At 39.6% G+C, this 15,715-nt stretch overlaps 1 protein-coding gene across 1 annotated transcript; it reads right to left on the bottom strand.

The window, feature by feature from the left end:
* Positions 1 to 13,686: 13,686 nt before the first annotated feature.
* On the bottom strand, positions 13,687 to 15,471 carry LOC140035680 (uncharacterized). The gene has a single exon (XM_072077003.1). It carries the CDS (start codon positions 15,469 to 15,471, stop codon positions 13,687 to 13,689), a length of 1,785 nt encoding a protein of 594 aa, XP_071933104.1.
* Positions 15,472 to 15,715: the final 244 nt, after the last annotated feature.

The raw sequence follows: 15,715 nt of genomic DNA, 5'->3' as shown, positions 1-15,715 counted from the left end.
TTGGGTATGGGGTTGACTCTACTCACCATGTGAAAACCCATCAGCTCGAGGGAAAAGAAAAGAAGCGAAAGAAAAGCAAGAAAAGAGAATGCAGAAAATTCGACGCTGAAGTCCCTGGTGAATGATAAGAAAAATGCAATCAAAGTTTGAGATCATTGAGTTCCAACGTAGGGGCAATTTTGAGAAAAATGCGATTTTGGGTGCAATGTCCTTAGAATCTTATTTCTTTAACTATCGTTTTCAAGCCACATTACAAGCTAATAAAGTCCATCGTTGACTTATTCCTTCATGACAATCTAAAGTGAGGATCATGCTCGTAAGAGATCTATCAATCATTTGTGATCATGGGGGTATAACCAGTTTTCACAGGTTTAGCTATCGTTATCCATATTGTTGCAAGCCTATAAAGCTCATATGTGGACTTCGTTTTCTTAAGAAATAAGGGTGACAAACTATTTGCTTTCACTAAGATGTGACATTGAATGGATTACATACAACTGGGGCACAAAAATGAGACAGATTCTTACCTCCCATTTCCTTTAAGCCACTTCCAAATCCAAAAATAAAGTCACTTGATTGGTCCTGAAAGATGAACCAACCAAAAATAGTGACCCATCACCCAAAAGCATTGATGCTAAAGTGGGGAAGAAATCTTTCGTAATTTGGCATTATTTTGAGAAATTCATCATGAAATGTGCTATGTGAATTTAAGCAAGACATTCAATTTTCTTCACATGATATGTTAGGAAAAGCAATTGCTTACTTTGTTCAAATAAATGGAGGGTCATTCAAACAAATTTTTTGCAATTAAATAGGCCCAGACTGGGGCAAATTTTCATTTGAGAGATTTTGCAAAATAGCCCACACTGGGGCAAAAATTTTTTGTAATACGTTTGAGGATGTCAAAACCAATCACGCTGTTCTTTCCAAATAAGAAATTTGAATGCATGTCATACTTTGTTAAGCTCCCCTGTGCAGGTATTCATGCTTCAAAATGACGAAAAGCATCCAGTGAGGCGGAAGGCCGATACTGCAAAGAGAAGCAAGAAGAAGGAGAAAAAAATGGACTAGACACTGGGGCAAATTATTTTGAAAAAAGATTCTCTCGAAAAAACAGAAAAATTCAAAAAAAATTCAAAAGTCAAAAATCAAGTTCAAATTCTTGTTTCTTGAAAAATCAAATTTAATTGCTTGTTTCTTGACAAATCAAATTCAATTTCTTGTTCACAATATCCCGTTGGGCCTGGATTTCGTGCCGCCAACATTCCAAAAATCACGTTGGGCCTGGACTTCGTGCCGCCAACCTCCCAAACATTCCAAAAATCACGTTGGGCCTGGACTTTGTGCCGCCAACATTCCAAAGATCAAGTTGGGCCTGGACTTTGTGCCGCCAACATTTCAAAAGTCAAGTTGGGCCTGAGTTTCGTGCCGCCAACATTCCAAGGATCACGTTGGGCCTGGACTTGGTGCCGCCAACATTCCAAGGATCACGTTGGGCCTGGACTTCGTGCCGCCAACATTCACAACATCACGTTGGGCCTGGGTTTCGTGCCGCCAACATTCCAAAAGTCAAGTTGGGCCTGAGTTTCGTGCCGCCAACATTCCAAATATCCTGTTGGGCCTGGATCTTGTGCCGCCAACATCTCCAAAATCAAGTTGGGCCTGGACCTGGTGCCGCCAACATCTCAAAGATCTCGTTGGGTCTGGATTTCGTGCCGCCAACTTCCCATTGGGCAGGCTTGGGTTTAGTCCCACTGACCCAATTCTTCACATTGGGGCAAATTATTTTTGGAAAATTTCTCTCAGTCAAAAATCAAAATCAAATTCCTATTTCTTGAAAATCCATTTTTCATTTCTTGTTGGCAAAGCTTAGCGTCTGCCGTGCACCCTTATACCTCTTTTCTTGACAACCACATTTTAATTTACTGACTTCAACCGCCGTTAGCATCGAGTTTATCTCACTAACGTGCGTGTTTTCATTCTACCGCCGTTAGCATCGAGTCTATCTCACTAACGTGCGTGTTTCACTTCAACCGCCGTTAGCATCGAGTTTATCTCACTAACGTGCGTGTTTCATTTCTACCGCCGTTAGCATCGAGTCTATCTCACTAACGTGCGTGTTTCATTTCAACCGCCGTTAGCATCGAGTCTATCTCACTAACGTGCGTGTTTCATTTCAACCGCCGTTAGCATCGAGTCTATCTCACTAACGTGCGTGTTTCATTTCAACCGCCGTTAGCATCGAGTTTATCTCACTAACGTGCGTGCTTTCACTTCTACCACCGTTAGCATCGAGTCTATCTCACTAACGTGCGTGTTTTCATTTCTACCGCCGTTAGCATCGAGTCTATCTCACTAACGTGCGTGTTTCATTCTACCGCCGTTAGCATCGAGTCTATCTCACTAACGTGCGTGTTTCATTCTACCGCCGTTAGCATCGAGTCTATCTCACTAACGTGCGTGTTTTCATTCCTACCGTCGTTAGCATCGAGCCTATCTCACTAATGTGCGTGTTTTCATCCCACCAACACTCCATCTCACTTCAATTCATCTAATTTTACATTTCTGTCCTGGTCTATCCCGTGGGTCTATCCCAAATTTTAAATTTTTGTTCGGGTCTATCCCAAATTTAAATTTCTATTCGGGTCTATCCCAATTTTACATTTCTGTCGGGTCTATCCCGTTTTAAACTTCCAGTTCGGGTCTATCCCGTTTTAAATTTCTCGTCCGAGTCAGTCCTGTTTTAAACTTCCAGTTCGGGTCTATCCCGTTTTAAATTTCTCGTCCGAGTCAGTCTCATTAAAAGGAGTCAGTCCTCATGCCAATAACAGCAGTCGTTCGAGTAGCTGAAGCCGAATGACCCAGGTAAGCATTTGGTGTCTATTTCTTTGTCTCAAGTTTTTTCAAAACTCAGACAAAGAGGGGCAAACTGTAGACACCAAATTTTTGGTGTAATTTCATTTTTAGTTTTTTTATTTGTCGTGTTCGTTTTTTAGTTTTTAGTTTCTAGTTGTATTTTTATTTTTAAGTTTTAACATAGAATTTCTTGAAAAAAGAAAAAAAAAAGAAAAAAAAGAAAAAGCATTCAAAAAAATATGATTTAGTCGTTTGTAATTTAAATTTAATGCTTTCTTGAAAGTGAAAAAAAAAAGTGAAAAATGATGAAAAATGAAAAATGAAAGAAAAGATTGAAAATGGCAATTTTGTTGTTTTAGTTTGTTTATTTTGACGTAAAATTGTTGTTTTTTTATTACTTAGTTTTTATTATCATTTTTGTTAAATTAAGTTAAAAAAAAAAGAAAAAAAGAGAATGATACGCGACTTGCAAGCTGCGTTTTTCGCAACTTGCAAGGAAGGGCTTTGGGCAGCCCTTGGCTGCAATATTAGCAGAGTTTGCTGGGATTTTAGGGTAGAGGTCCCCATATAAAAGAAAGAAAAGACAGCAAATGAAGGGGAGGGGGTTTTTTTGGTTGACGGCTGCAATTTGAGAGGAAGGACAAGAGAGTAGAGGGCCGTAGGATGAAGGGTTCTGGGGAAGTTGGGTTGCATTTGAGAGTAGCCGCAAAGGGAGAGAGAAAGGAGTGAACGGCAAAAGAAAAGGAGAAAAGAGGGAGAGAGTACAGAAGGCTACGGTGAGAAAAAAGGAGGGTTTTTACTGGAGCTGAAAGAGACCTTCACTACTGCCAACCTTCCATGGCCACCAGGAGCTCCTCACCGAAACAAAAGGGGGGCGGCAAAAGAAAAATCAGGAGATGTTTTCTACGGCTCAAAACTAGCGGAAGTCTGGGGAGAGTTTTGGGAGTTGGTGGCTGAGGGAGAAAAGGGACGGTAGCTAAGAAAACTAGAGAGAAACTGAAGTGGAGATTGGGACGGCAGGGGATGAGGGCGAGGTCTTGAAGGAGGGGTAGACAGCTAGAATCTGAAGAGGGAGTGAAACAACGGCAGAGAAAAAGGGAGCTTTGAGGCAGGAGGAACGGCGGAAGAAGAAAACTGGGAGTGGAGATGATGGCTGGGGTTTTTGAGGGATAGAAAAATCAAGAGAGCTTCGAGGGAGACTGGTGGCTGGAAGAGAAAGGAAGAAGCACTGGACAAGTTTCGGAGAGAGAGATAAAATTGAAAGGGAGGAGGAGTGAATTTTACAGAAAATCTGGTCATCAAGCTGACTTTTCAGCCATGTTGTGACCCAGATTTCTCTCCCAATATACCTACTTTCGAGGAAAGTTGTGTTGATTCCTCATCTACAACACTCAGGGAGGAAGTTTTGTGTTGATCTCTACTGGAAAAAAATGCTGCGGCATCATCAAATTCGAGGCCAAGCATGCTGTCCTCGGCCTTTTTGAGAGCTGCAACCTGGGTTTCGTATTGGGTGGAACTTTCGCATCTTCCTACAGATTTCAGTTGCAGTTTCAACTTCATAAGGAGGTGAAGGTAACCATAGCTCCCTTCCTGGCTTGATTTGACATGTTTTGCACGAAGAACAAAACCTGTTTGATGTCAACTTTGAATTTTTCTTTCCTTTCCTTGCTGCGGTGTTTCCATTGCTGTTTGGATCTCTTTCGTTGGACATTTGGGATTATGTTGATGTTTCGTGTTTGCTGAATCGATAGTTTTTCTTTTGGGGTTTGCGATGATTTGGTGTTGAATAAGTGTTTACAAGTGTTCAAAGCAGCAAAAACAAGAATTGCAAATGGCTTTTGAAGTTTGCTAAAATTGTCCCAATATTGCATGATCTTCTCCTCTGATTTTTGTGTGTAAACAATGGTCAAAAATGGAAAAGGTTTGGTGTTCGTTGCCCATTGTTCAAGTTTTAGCTGTTTGAGCCATGAGATGCATTTGAATGAAAAGGAGATTGCACCTTAGAACTCAGTTGCTGAAGCTTTGTTGTGACTGAGTTTGGGTTTTTGGATACTTAATTAAGTTCTTTGATTTTCAATGTTTGTTGTTATTTACTTGGGTTGAGGCAGTCACAACAACTAGTTGTCAAAGGTTGTGTGTTTCTTTCTTTTATTTGAACTATGGTATGGTAGAAAGCTTCATCAGCCGCCCAGCATTCTTTTAGCAGGAAATTCATCTGTGTTCTTGTTTTTGCATGAAGATATCCAACGCTTCTGATTTTCCATCCCCTTGTATGCATGATAAACTTGATAAGAACTTGAGTTTGGATTTGTGATTTTAAATGATTGTGTGAATCTGCCATGCGAAGTGCTGAATCTCTAAAGCATTAATTGCTGAAGTTCGAAACTCTTTTCGCACAAAAATTTTCCAGAACTTGCATAACCTCTTGCTAAGTTTCTAGCTTGTTTGGATGTTAAAGTTATGCATTCGGTTGATCGTTTTAAAGTTGCTGCGCTTGATGAAAAAGTTTGGATTGGATTTGGGCATGTGAATTGGTAGTATACGTCTGAAAATCAGAGTTGCAGAAAGCTTTAGTTGCAGAAATTTTCTTCTACGTAATTTGCATGCATGTTAACAAAAGAAAATTGCACTTTGACCCCTTGGCTTCTAACTAATGCTACTATGACCCAACCAATTGAATAATGTCCTCAATTTGGTCCTTGACAACTTCAATTTTTTCAACTCAATTGCTTGTTTGTTTCAATTAACTACCATGTTTTGTTTAAATTGCACTTCATGCATGAATTTAAGAGCTTTATGACCATGTGAGCCCGTGTTTGCATGTTTTCTTTAATTTTTACAAATAAATTGGTACCTTGACCATTTCTTTTATTTTGGAGGATAAATAAGTTGAGTTCACTCCATTAGAGCTTCATTTCAAGGGAGGTAAAATTTCTTTTATCTTTTGTGTCTCTCCTATGTGGACTAATGTGCTAATTGAAATTTGCATGTCTACTTGCTTTCCTAGCCTCTCCTTATTTCCTTTCATTTATTTCATTTACTTAAGTTATTCTTTTAATGGGGTATGTGTACACCTCTTGGCTTGTAATAGATAGGGCTTTGGCGAACAATTTGGTCCATTTTCCCCTTCCCCTTTTGTTTTAGTTAGTGAATGTAATAAGTTCATTAGTTTAGTTGCATGCCTATGTGTTACGTGTTACTTGCTTTATTAGGTTTTGCATCTAGTCAAGCATGTTAAGTGCTACGTGCTACGTGTTTATGAGTGTTTGGCATGTCTACTAGCTTTCCGTAGTGTAGATGAATGGAATGGATGAATGTACGTTTCCACTAGTCCAATGCTAGTCGGAATTCATAGAATGGGCTAGTCCAATGCTAGACCCTTAGGGATTTCCCTTCGTTAGTACATGTTTGCATGTTCATTACATGTCATGTATTCTTTGTAGTTTTATCATTTTGCATGCTCCTCGATTCCCCTTTCCCCTCACTTTAGGTTTTGCATCTCATGCTAGCTATAGGGTTCATTTTGCTTGAGTGTTCCCTTCCGATAAGGAAAACGAGCGAATGTGGCTACTCGATAGCCTTAGCACGCTAGTTTTGCCTTCTAATCAAAGGGAAAATAGAAGTCGAAAAGTTAGGAGTCAACCCCCGTACCCGACTTGTTGCATTCCCCTAGGGTCATACTTTCATTTTTATCACATCCATACACTTTTAACCACAATTTTGCACATTTCTCAAAACCATACTTTCTTACTACATTTTACCTATTACTTGCTTATTTTCACTTCACAAATGAAATTCCACTTTACCTTATATATCTATTATTCTATTTTCACACACTTGCACACAAACACTTGGATTTTTCATACAATTTCACACATGCACCTTTTCATACACTGGCACACAAACACTTGGATTTTTTTATACAATTTCACACGTGCATCTTTTTATACACTTGCACACTTACACTTTAGCTATCATTTGCATTAATCGACCTCTATAAGGTTTTCCTTTATTGGCCGCCACAATTCATGTGGTTGGGACCAAAAACCTTACAAGAGACATTTTAGAATTTAGGTTTGCATTTTTTCTTTCCTTTTGCATTCATGTAGTGCATCCAAATGTAATAAATTCTTTGGTTAAAATAAGAAAAACTTTGATTAAATCACGCAACTAGCCTTGGCTAGGTCGAAGGGGTGCCTTGGATTTTTATCCTTGCCTTCCCCTTCGTCAAATGGACTCCCGAACCTTTTTTTTGGTTTACGTGGATTAGGAGTCGTTTAAAAGGGGTTTCTTACAACTTTTTCCTAAAAAATCCATTTTTAGGTGACTTGGTACACCTTAACTCATTACCAAGTGGCGACTCCCATTTTTTTAAAAAACCCTTTTTAAACTATAATTTTGGGTCAAATCGTCGCATTTTCAAACCCCCATTTAGACCCATTTTTCTTTTAAATCACAATTCATTTTCCAATCATAAATTAAATCAAAATACATTTTTAAACCATTTTATTTATTTATCAAAAAATGGGGCGCGACACAAACGATCATAAGACACTCCCCCAATCATCAATCAAGCCAAATAATTCACTTTCATTGCAAGATCAAATCAGAAGAATCCGGATTGGTGACCGCTAACAACACAAAGTGCAGCAAGAGTTTTATAACAGCAAAAACAAAAGTGCAGCAAAAAATTTTCTCATTTCTCTGTGATTTTACAACTTCATTAGCTATTCAGGGAGCTCATATTAGATTCCAAAACCATCATAAAACATTAGCTTAGACAAGCAAACCAAGGGGAGATGAGAAAAACTGGCAAACCCGAATTCATTCCTACATTCCTTGCTGCAAAATTTCATTTTTAAACACATATTGCAGATCCAAACACGCAACTTTGATCCAAACTCTTTCAACCAAACATCCAACCTTTAAATTAAGCAACAAACCTACCAACTAATCCCCTCACTTTGCAACACAAAACCTTAGATTCAAGCACAAGAAGTCGGACAAAAAGAGCATGCAAACCTTGACAGTTCCTACAACTTTCGAACACTTTGAGATTTCAGCAACTACATGCACGGCAAAATTTAACACACATGCAACAAACCAGAACCAAACCCAAGTTCTCACTAAGCCCCTCCCTTTGCCTCATTGCATACAAGACAACGAAAACCAGCATAGGGAAAGATTTCTATGTCAACTCCATGCAAGCTACGGAAAAATAAATTTTCTGCAATCTATTCATGCAAGGCTACGGTGGAAGTTTCTGCAATACAACCTGCTGTCTTCTCCAGTTTACTATCCACCCGAACACATCCCCCATAAACAATTAGCTTTTAAAATAAACAACCATAAGACACACCTCCACTCATCAACCAAGCCAAATATTACACCTTTTGTTTGCAAGATCGAGTCAGAAAAATCTGGGTTGGTGATTGCTAGCAACACAAAGTGCAGCAGTGGTTTTCCATAACAGCAGAACGAAAATTGCAGCAAAAATCTTTAACTCTTGTTTTGAAATGCCAAACCAAACATTCAAGAAAACATGCAAAAGCTCGGACCTTGACACAAACAAGATACTAAGAACAAAAATGGTAAAAAAAACAAGAACCACTAAACACTATCACAAGTAAACAGCAAGAAAGAAACACTGCCCGAAGTTTTATGTCATTTTCTGGGTTTGCTTATTCAAACACAAACATCAGCCAATAAATTCAAGCAAGAAGCCATGATACAACTCTATAGAAGACAGCCATGCCTGCCCCCCCCCAAAACCAAGTCCGAACAAAACCCAAATCTAGATCTATATATGCCAAAAAAATCTGAATAAAGAACAATCAAAAGTTAGAAGCTTTTCTACAATTTCATTGCTACTTTCTGCAGCTTCCGTAGCTTAACATTCCCCAAAGGCTACACAGAACAAAGTTCAGCAAAACAACATCCTATGCTCACGCACTAAAGAGACACAATGAAACGTAAAACAGGCTGTAAAGACAAATAGAAGTGGTGGACTGAAACAGGAACAAGGAACTGAAATGGCAAGATCAAAAAGAAAGGGAGAACCTGATCTGGAGAAAGCTTAAGTTTTTCAGCGTTCTTCTTTCTTCTCAGCCTTTTCTCTCGCCCGAAGCTTGCTCAGTTGCCTCTTTGCTTCGTTTCTCCCACAAATCTTCGCTGCCCATGGCATTCTTCCTATCCCTTGCCAGACATGTTCAAGCTTCTGCCGTCAACCCCCCTCCTCTGATTCTCTCTCAAACTCCAGCCGCCAGGACCTCTCTTTTTTCCTCCCTCTGGTTTCTTTCTTCCCTAGCCCAAGATGCCTTCTTTTTTTTCTAAAACCCTAGTCGCTCCTCTCTCAGCTGCCCACTCCTTGCTCTTTTCTCCAGAGTTTTCTGTTTCCCTCGCCTTTTCTCAATCGTCACCTCTCTAGCTCTCGCTATCTCTCGGCTCTCTCTCAATCAGCCGTCAAAACCCTCCTAAAACCCTCTTGTCGTTCCTCTCTATCTTTCTTTCATTCCCCCCTTGGCTGCGTTTCTTTTTTAGCCTTTTATATATCCAGTGGAACCCCCTAAACCCTCACCTCAAAGGTGAGGATGGGGGGTTGATTTCTACCCCAAAAATTCCAGCCATCCGAACCACCAGAAAAAACCCATGAAAATGATATCATTTCCTACGCTGCTGCATGCGCGACTCTTTTTTTTTTTTTTTTACAACAATAATACAAAATAAAACTTAAATAAAAAGTGCAAAACTAGTAATAAAACAAAAGGCTAAGATTTTTCCTGTGTTGGATTAATGATTTTTCCTCTCTTTTTCTCTTTTTCCGATTAATAAATAGTAAAAAGGAAAAAAACATATTTTTAAGAATAATTTTCTCTTTTGACAAATTTTATGCTAAAAAAAAATCTTACAATAAAAATAAAGATAAACAGCCAAGAGGGCAAAACGAATACGAAATAAAAAATAAAAACTAAAATAAAATAATAGATAATAATAATCTAAAATGCTATAAAATACTAAAAGTGCATCAAAACAAGAAATAGATAATAGTTATTACTAAAAACAAAAATAAAATAAAATAAAAATAAAATAAATAAATAAGTTGAAAAATTTGGTGTCTACAGTTTGCCTCTCTTTGTCAGAGTTTTGAAAAAACTTGAGACAAAGAAGTAGACACCAAATACTCACCTGCGTTATTCGGTTGCGAACGTCTGGAACAACTGAGAATTGACCCCGACAAGAAACTTAAAACGGGACTGACCCGAACAGAAAATTTAAACGGGACTGACCCAAACAGAAATTTAAAAGGGAACTGACCCCAAACAGAAATTTAAACGGGACTGACCCGAGGGGACTGACCCCAACAGAAATTTAAAATCGGGACTGATTCGAGGGGACTGACCCTAACATGAAATTTCTCGGGACTGACCCCAACATGAAATTTAAATTCGGGACTGACCCGAGGGGACTGACCCCAATATGAAATTTAAATTCGGGGGACTGACCCCAACATGAAATTTAAATTTGGGACTGATCCGAGGGGACTGACCCCAACATGAAATTTAAAATCGGGACTGACCTGAGGGGACTGACCCCAACAGAAATTTAAAAGGAGAAATTCCGGTATGCTTACCTGAAAATAACCTCAATTCAAAATTTCATTTTCGAGGTTACGTTTTTGCTTCTGAGCTAAAGGTTGATTCTACATCATCGTTTTGTTGTGCCTTTGATCAAACCTGCTTGCAACTTGTCCGATCTGCCTTTGTCTGTTGGAAAACTTTCGATACTGACTTGAGTGCGAGATGTTATTGTTTTCCTCTATGCATGAAATTTTCTTGCAGAAGAGAAAGAATAAGGAAATTGCCACCATCATTTGACCCGGTTTCCTTTGAGAATCGTGTAAACATAAGTCTTTTGATGCCTTTGTCAACTTCGGCTGTAGTATTTGATTTAGCTGGATTTATCACTTCAAAAACACTCTGATTCTTCTCAAACTGACCGGGAATGCCTTCAGTCATATTATGAGATCTGTGTAACGGACCCCGTTGAATCACGACCATTTCCAATGATGACTGCATCCGAACGTATGCTTTGCACAAACCATGGGGATTGTCATTTATTAAATCTCACTGATTAGAAGAAATGATGTATGATAAAATCACATGTCATGCCAGGATGAAAATGCAAAAGGATGCGAACAATCATGCCTAAACCCATGAAAATGTCATGAATACAAATATTTTGAGAAAAAATGAATTCCATAGGAATGTATTTGCAAAAGAGTAAGTTGTAAATGAAACAGTTGTGGCCAACAGGCGCCATATTCGAATCCCTGGATATCTTTGTTCCGGAATTCAATATTGACAGAAGTGGTACAAAACGAAAAGAAATCCAAATGAACCAAGTCACCAGCTGTTCCTCCTCGTGCTCGTTTGTTGCAGAACCCTACCTTGGTGCCCTTTCGGGTTTTTACCAAGGTTGCCCCTACCCTTTTTGCTTCTTGTTTTTGTTTATTTTTTTTCTTTTTTTTCTTTTTTTTTAGGTGCCCTTTCGGGTTTTCACCTAAGGAACAATAGAAAAGCTCGACCATGATCGAATCAGGAATATGAGTTGAAGATTGCTGGCATCAGTAAAATGCGCTTCCCTTATAAGTTTAGGTGAAGGCATTATGGACATCACTTGCCAGTTAATTAGCGAATTTCCTAATAGAAATACAGCAAGTGACGAAAGCCAGGACTTTTGGGCTTTTGTAATGAGGTCAGGTGGGGTATTTCAAGAAAAGTTAAGGCTTGAAAGCAATTTGTTCTTGTGAAAGGTGAAATAACCTGAGATTGCATCATTTGAAATCATCTCCAATTTCGAACGAAACTGAGGAAAATTTGCCCCAGTTTGATTGAATTCTCTCTCTTTGTATTTTTCATTGCATTTTCCTCACTTTTGCATTTTTCTTCAAAAACCTAAATTTGCCCCATTGTGGGTTTTTTTTTCTTCTGATAATTTCTTTTCAAAATGAACTTGCCCCAGCGTGGGGTTTACAATTCTCAGGGGCTGCCAAACAAAAATTATAGTTCTGATAGCTCAAATGGGATGACTAGGGATGAAATGTTTTGATTGGAAAGGAAGAGGGCCTGACTTTTGCCTCGTCTCTTGCGCGATCTCCTAAAAGAAATTTGCATAATCAAATAAAGAATTTCTTACACATGTCTGAGTTGATAGGTTGAGGGAATGTCTGTCCATCCATCTCTGCCAAAATGAGTGCTCCGCCAGGTAATACCTTTTGAACAATGAATAGCCCTTGCCAATTTGGAGCAAATTTGCCTTCGGCCTCATCCTGCACTGGCAAAATCCGTTTCAGCACTTTGTCGCCTTCCTCAAATGTTCGCAAATGGACTTTCTTGTTGTAGGCCCGGGCCATGCATTTTTGGTAATATTGCCCATGACAAATAGCATTAAGACGCTTTTCATCAATCAGTGGGCAATGAATCTTCCAATGAAATTAATCTTCCCTAAAAAACTTTTCACATCTTTCTGCGTTTTTGGCACTAGCATGTCTCGAATTGCCTTGATTTTTGCCGGATCTATCTCTATGCCCTTTTTGCTAACGATGAATCCCAACATTTTCCCAGCTGGTGCTCCAAAGGCGCATTTCGCAGGATTTAGCTTCAAATTGTACTTCCGCATCCTTTCAAACAACTTTCTTAAATCAATCAAATGGTCTTCTGCTTTCTTGGTTTTGATTATAATGTCATCCACGTAAACCTCCATCTCCTGGTGGATCATATCATGAAATAATGTAGTCATAGTCCTTTGATAAGTAGCTCCGGCACTCTTCAAACCAAACGGCATGACTCGATAGCAAAAAGTTCCCCAAGGGGTGATAAAAGCAGTTTTTTCCCTATCTTCTTCGGCCATTAAGATTTGATGATATCCAGCGAAACAATGACCAAAAGACTCAATTTCATGTCCGACAGTGTTGTCTAGAATGATATGGATATTTGGCAAAGGAAAGGTATCTTTAGGGCTAGCCTTATTGAGGTCCCTATAATCAACACAGACTCGCACTTCTCCATTTTTCTTTGGAACAGGGACTAGATTTGAGAGCCAAACAGGGTAATGGGATATAATGATAATGTTAGTCTTAAGCTGCTTTTCAATTTGCTCTTTTATTTTGAGACTCATGTCTGGTTTGAATTTACGGGGCCTTTGTTTTACTGGTGGAAAAGCTGGGTTTGTGGGTAATCTGTGCACCACTACATCCGTCGAAATGGCAGTCATATCATCATAAGACCATGCGAACACATCTTGAAACATAGACAAAAATTCAACCATCTCCTTTTTCTGCTTTTTGTTCAAATGAATGCTGATTTGTATCTCTTTAACCTCAGTCTCAGTGCCAACATTGACAATTTCTGTTTCTTCTAGGTTCGGTTTAGATTTCTCCTCATATTGTTCAAGATATTTTGAAAAAGAATCAAACACTTCCTCACTATTACTCTCGTCTTGTAATTCAGATTGCATAACTTCCAAGTCGTGAGTGATATAGAGATTGTCATCATTGGATTCCAGAACAGTGATATCCATAGGGTCAAATAATTTTATTTTTGGCCATCTGAAAGAATTAAGAAATTCGAGACAATAAGCAAATAGACACATGAATGAACGGCATGATAAAACAAACTATGCACTTTCATAAAACTTCAAATCAAAATGGAAACAAGCTTAAGACATAAGTGCAAAAGATGCTTTCATTGAACTATTTACATATGCAAGAAAAAAAAAGTTTTCATGAACTTTAGTAAATGACAACCCCCTATAGATTTACCGAAACTCCTTTTATACGGGAAAGTACTCGGCGGTCCAGTTGTGTATAGCTCCTTCGGGAATGTCTGGGAATTCGGCATCATCTGACGGGCCATTTTTGGATATTGCTCCCACAAACAAATGAGTCAAGCTTGTCTCCACTTCGTCAATTGGGCTAAACTCAGATGTAATGACTTCAGCTGGCTTTGGAAAGGTATAGCGTAATGGCGGAATGTCTAGGGCACCTAATCTGCCTTCCTTTTCTGCCCTTTTGTGCGCTTTCATCTCTTGTATATCTCTGGCAGTCAGACGAAATACCAACCCAAATTGGCCCTTCTTTTCGATGAGTTCCACGGGCTTCAGAATGCCTTGCAGATTGCGTCCCAATCCCTTATCAAATTCATATCTTTCACGAATCATTTCCTTGGCCATCATAACACTGGCCGCTGGCAAAACCCTTTCGTCTTTTGACTCCTCGCTCGTTATCCAACTCACAGAGACAATATCAGCTGTACGATAAGAAGACACTGAAGCATTTCGGTTACCATCCTCCTCAGGCTCGGAATCAGTGATTACAATGCAATTTTCTTCAGCAAAAATGGTTATCAGCTGGTCGTTCACCACAAATTTCAGCACTTGATGCAGGGAAGAGGGTACAGCGCCCGAGCTATGGATCCACGACCATCCGAGCAAAACATTATAGACACTAGGAAAATGCATAACTTGGCAGGCTATCTGAAATTGAGCGGGCCCCATTTCGACCATCAAATTTACTTCTCCTAGGGACTCTCTTTGGGCTCCATCAAATCCTCGAACTACGATCTCTGAGGGTTTTAATTTAACATCTTGCAACCCTAGCTTCACCAAAGTGCTCCAAGGACAAATATTGAGGGCAGACCCATTGTCGATCAGTACTTTAGGCAACATTTTCCCATTGCACCTCACAGCTACATATAAGGCTTTGTTATGACCAGTTCCTTCCGCTGGCAGCTCTTCATCAGAAAAGGTGATTTGTTTAGAAGTCAGTACATTCCCAACTATGTGTGAGAAATTGTCAACCAAAATATCCTTGGGAATACGAGCCTTAGTCAACACTTCAAGTAATTCATCCCTATGCAAGTCTGAGGTGAAAAGCAAGTCTAGGATGGAAATTTGGGCAGACATTTTGTTCAATTGCTCAACCACATTGTATTCGCTTCTCTTAAGCCTCTTAAGAAAATCCCACGCATCTCTTTCGGTCACTGCAGGTTTGGTAGTCGATTCACAATTGCTTCCTTGGACTGGGGCACTAGCGGCGGATAGACTGGTAATCCTCCCTGACCTCATAACAACAGACACTTCTTCCTTCAAAACTGGTTTTCCTCCGATTTGCAAAACGGACTCACTATAATTCCACGGCACTTGTCGTAAGCTTAAAACTGGCGCTTGTTCTGGGAATTCAATTACTACAGGTTCTAAAGCCGCACTTTCAAATGGGGTTAGGTCTAAAATGAAGGGCTTTTTGCCTTCCTCATACGATGCCTCCTCTATCACAAATGGTTGGTCCATTATCCCAAATGCTTCTGTCTTATTTGACACGCTTCGCACAAACCCCTCAAATTCCTCATTATCCATAATAACTCCCACAGTATCAGTGTGCTCCGGCAAGGGGTTCTTGCTCACATTCGGTCCTTGCTCTTCTCTTTTCCTAATCACGATTTCACCTACTTCTAACATGTCTTGAACTCTATGTTTAAGGAGTCGACAATTGGCCGTGGAGTGACCAGGTGCTCCTGAATGATAAGCACAAGTAGCTTGTGGATTATACCCAGCCGGCATACCATACGGGTAAGTTGGAGGAGGAATCACGCCTATTTTACCAGCAGCCTTTAATTGTTCATACAATTGATCCAAAGTCCTGCCAAGGTTGGTGAAGGTTCGGGTGTGATTTTGATTGTAGGCTTCAGTAGGTTGAGGATAGTCATAGGTGGGTCTGTTCGGTGGGGCAACTCTTTGATAGTAAGGGGGTCGAGGACGAGTTTGTTGAAAGTTAGGTTGGGATATTTGGAAAGGGACCGTAGGC

Source organism: Coffea arabica, chromosome 2c (genome assembly GCF_036785885.1).
Source record: "Coffea arabica cultivar ET-39 chromosome 2c, Coffea Arabica ET-39 HiFi, whole genome shotgun sequence".
NCBI classification, from domain to species: Eukaryota; Viridiplantae; Streptophyta; class Magnoliopsida; order Gentianales; family Rubiaceae; genus Coffea; species Coffea arabica.
This window is presented reverse-complemented; position numbering and strand designations above follow the sequence as displayed.

Bases quoted from the DNA above. Each gene is read 5' to 3' on its own strand.
- LOC140035680 (XM_072077003.1), bottom strand. From the start codon at position 15,471: ATGCCGGCTGGGTATAATCCACAAGCTACTTGTGCTTATCATTCAGGA.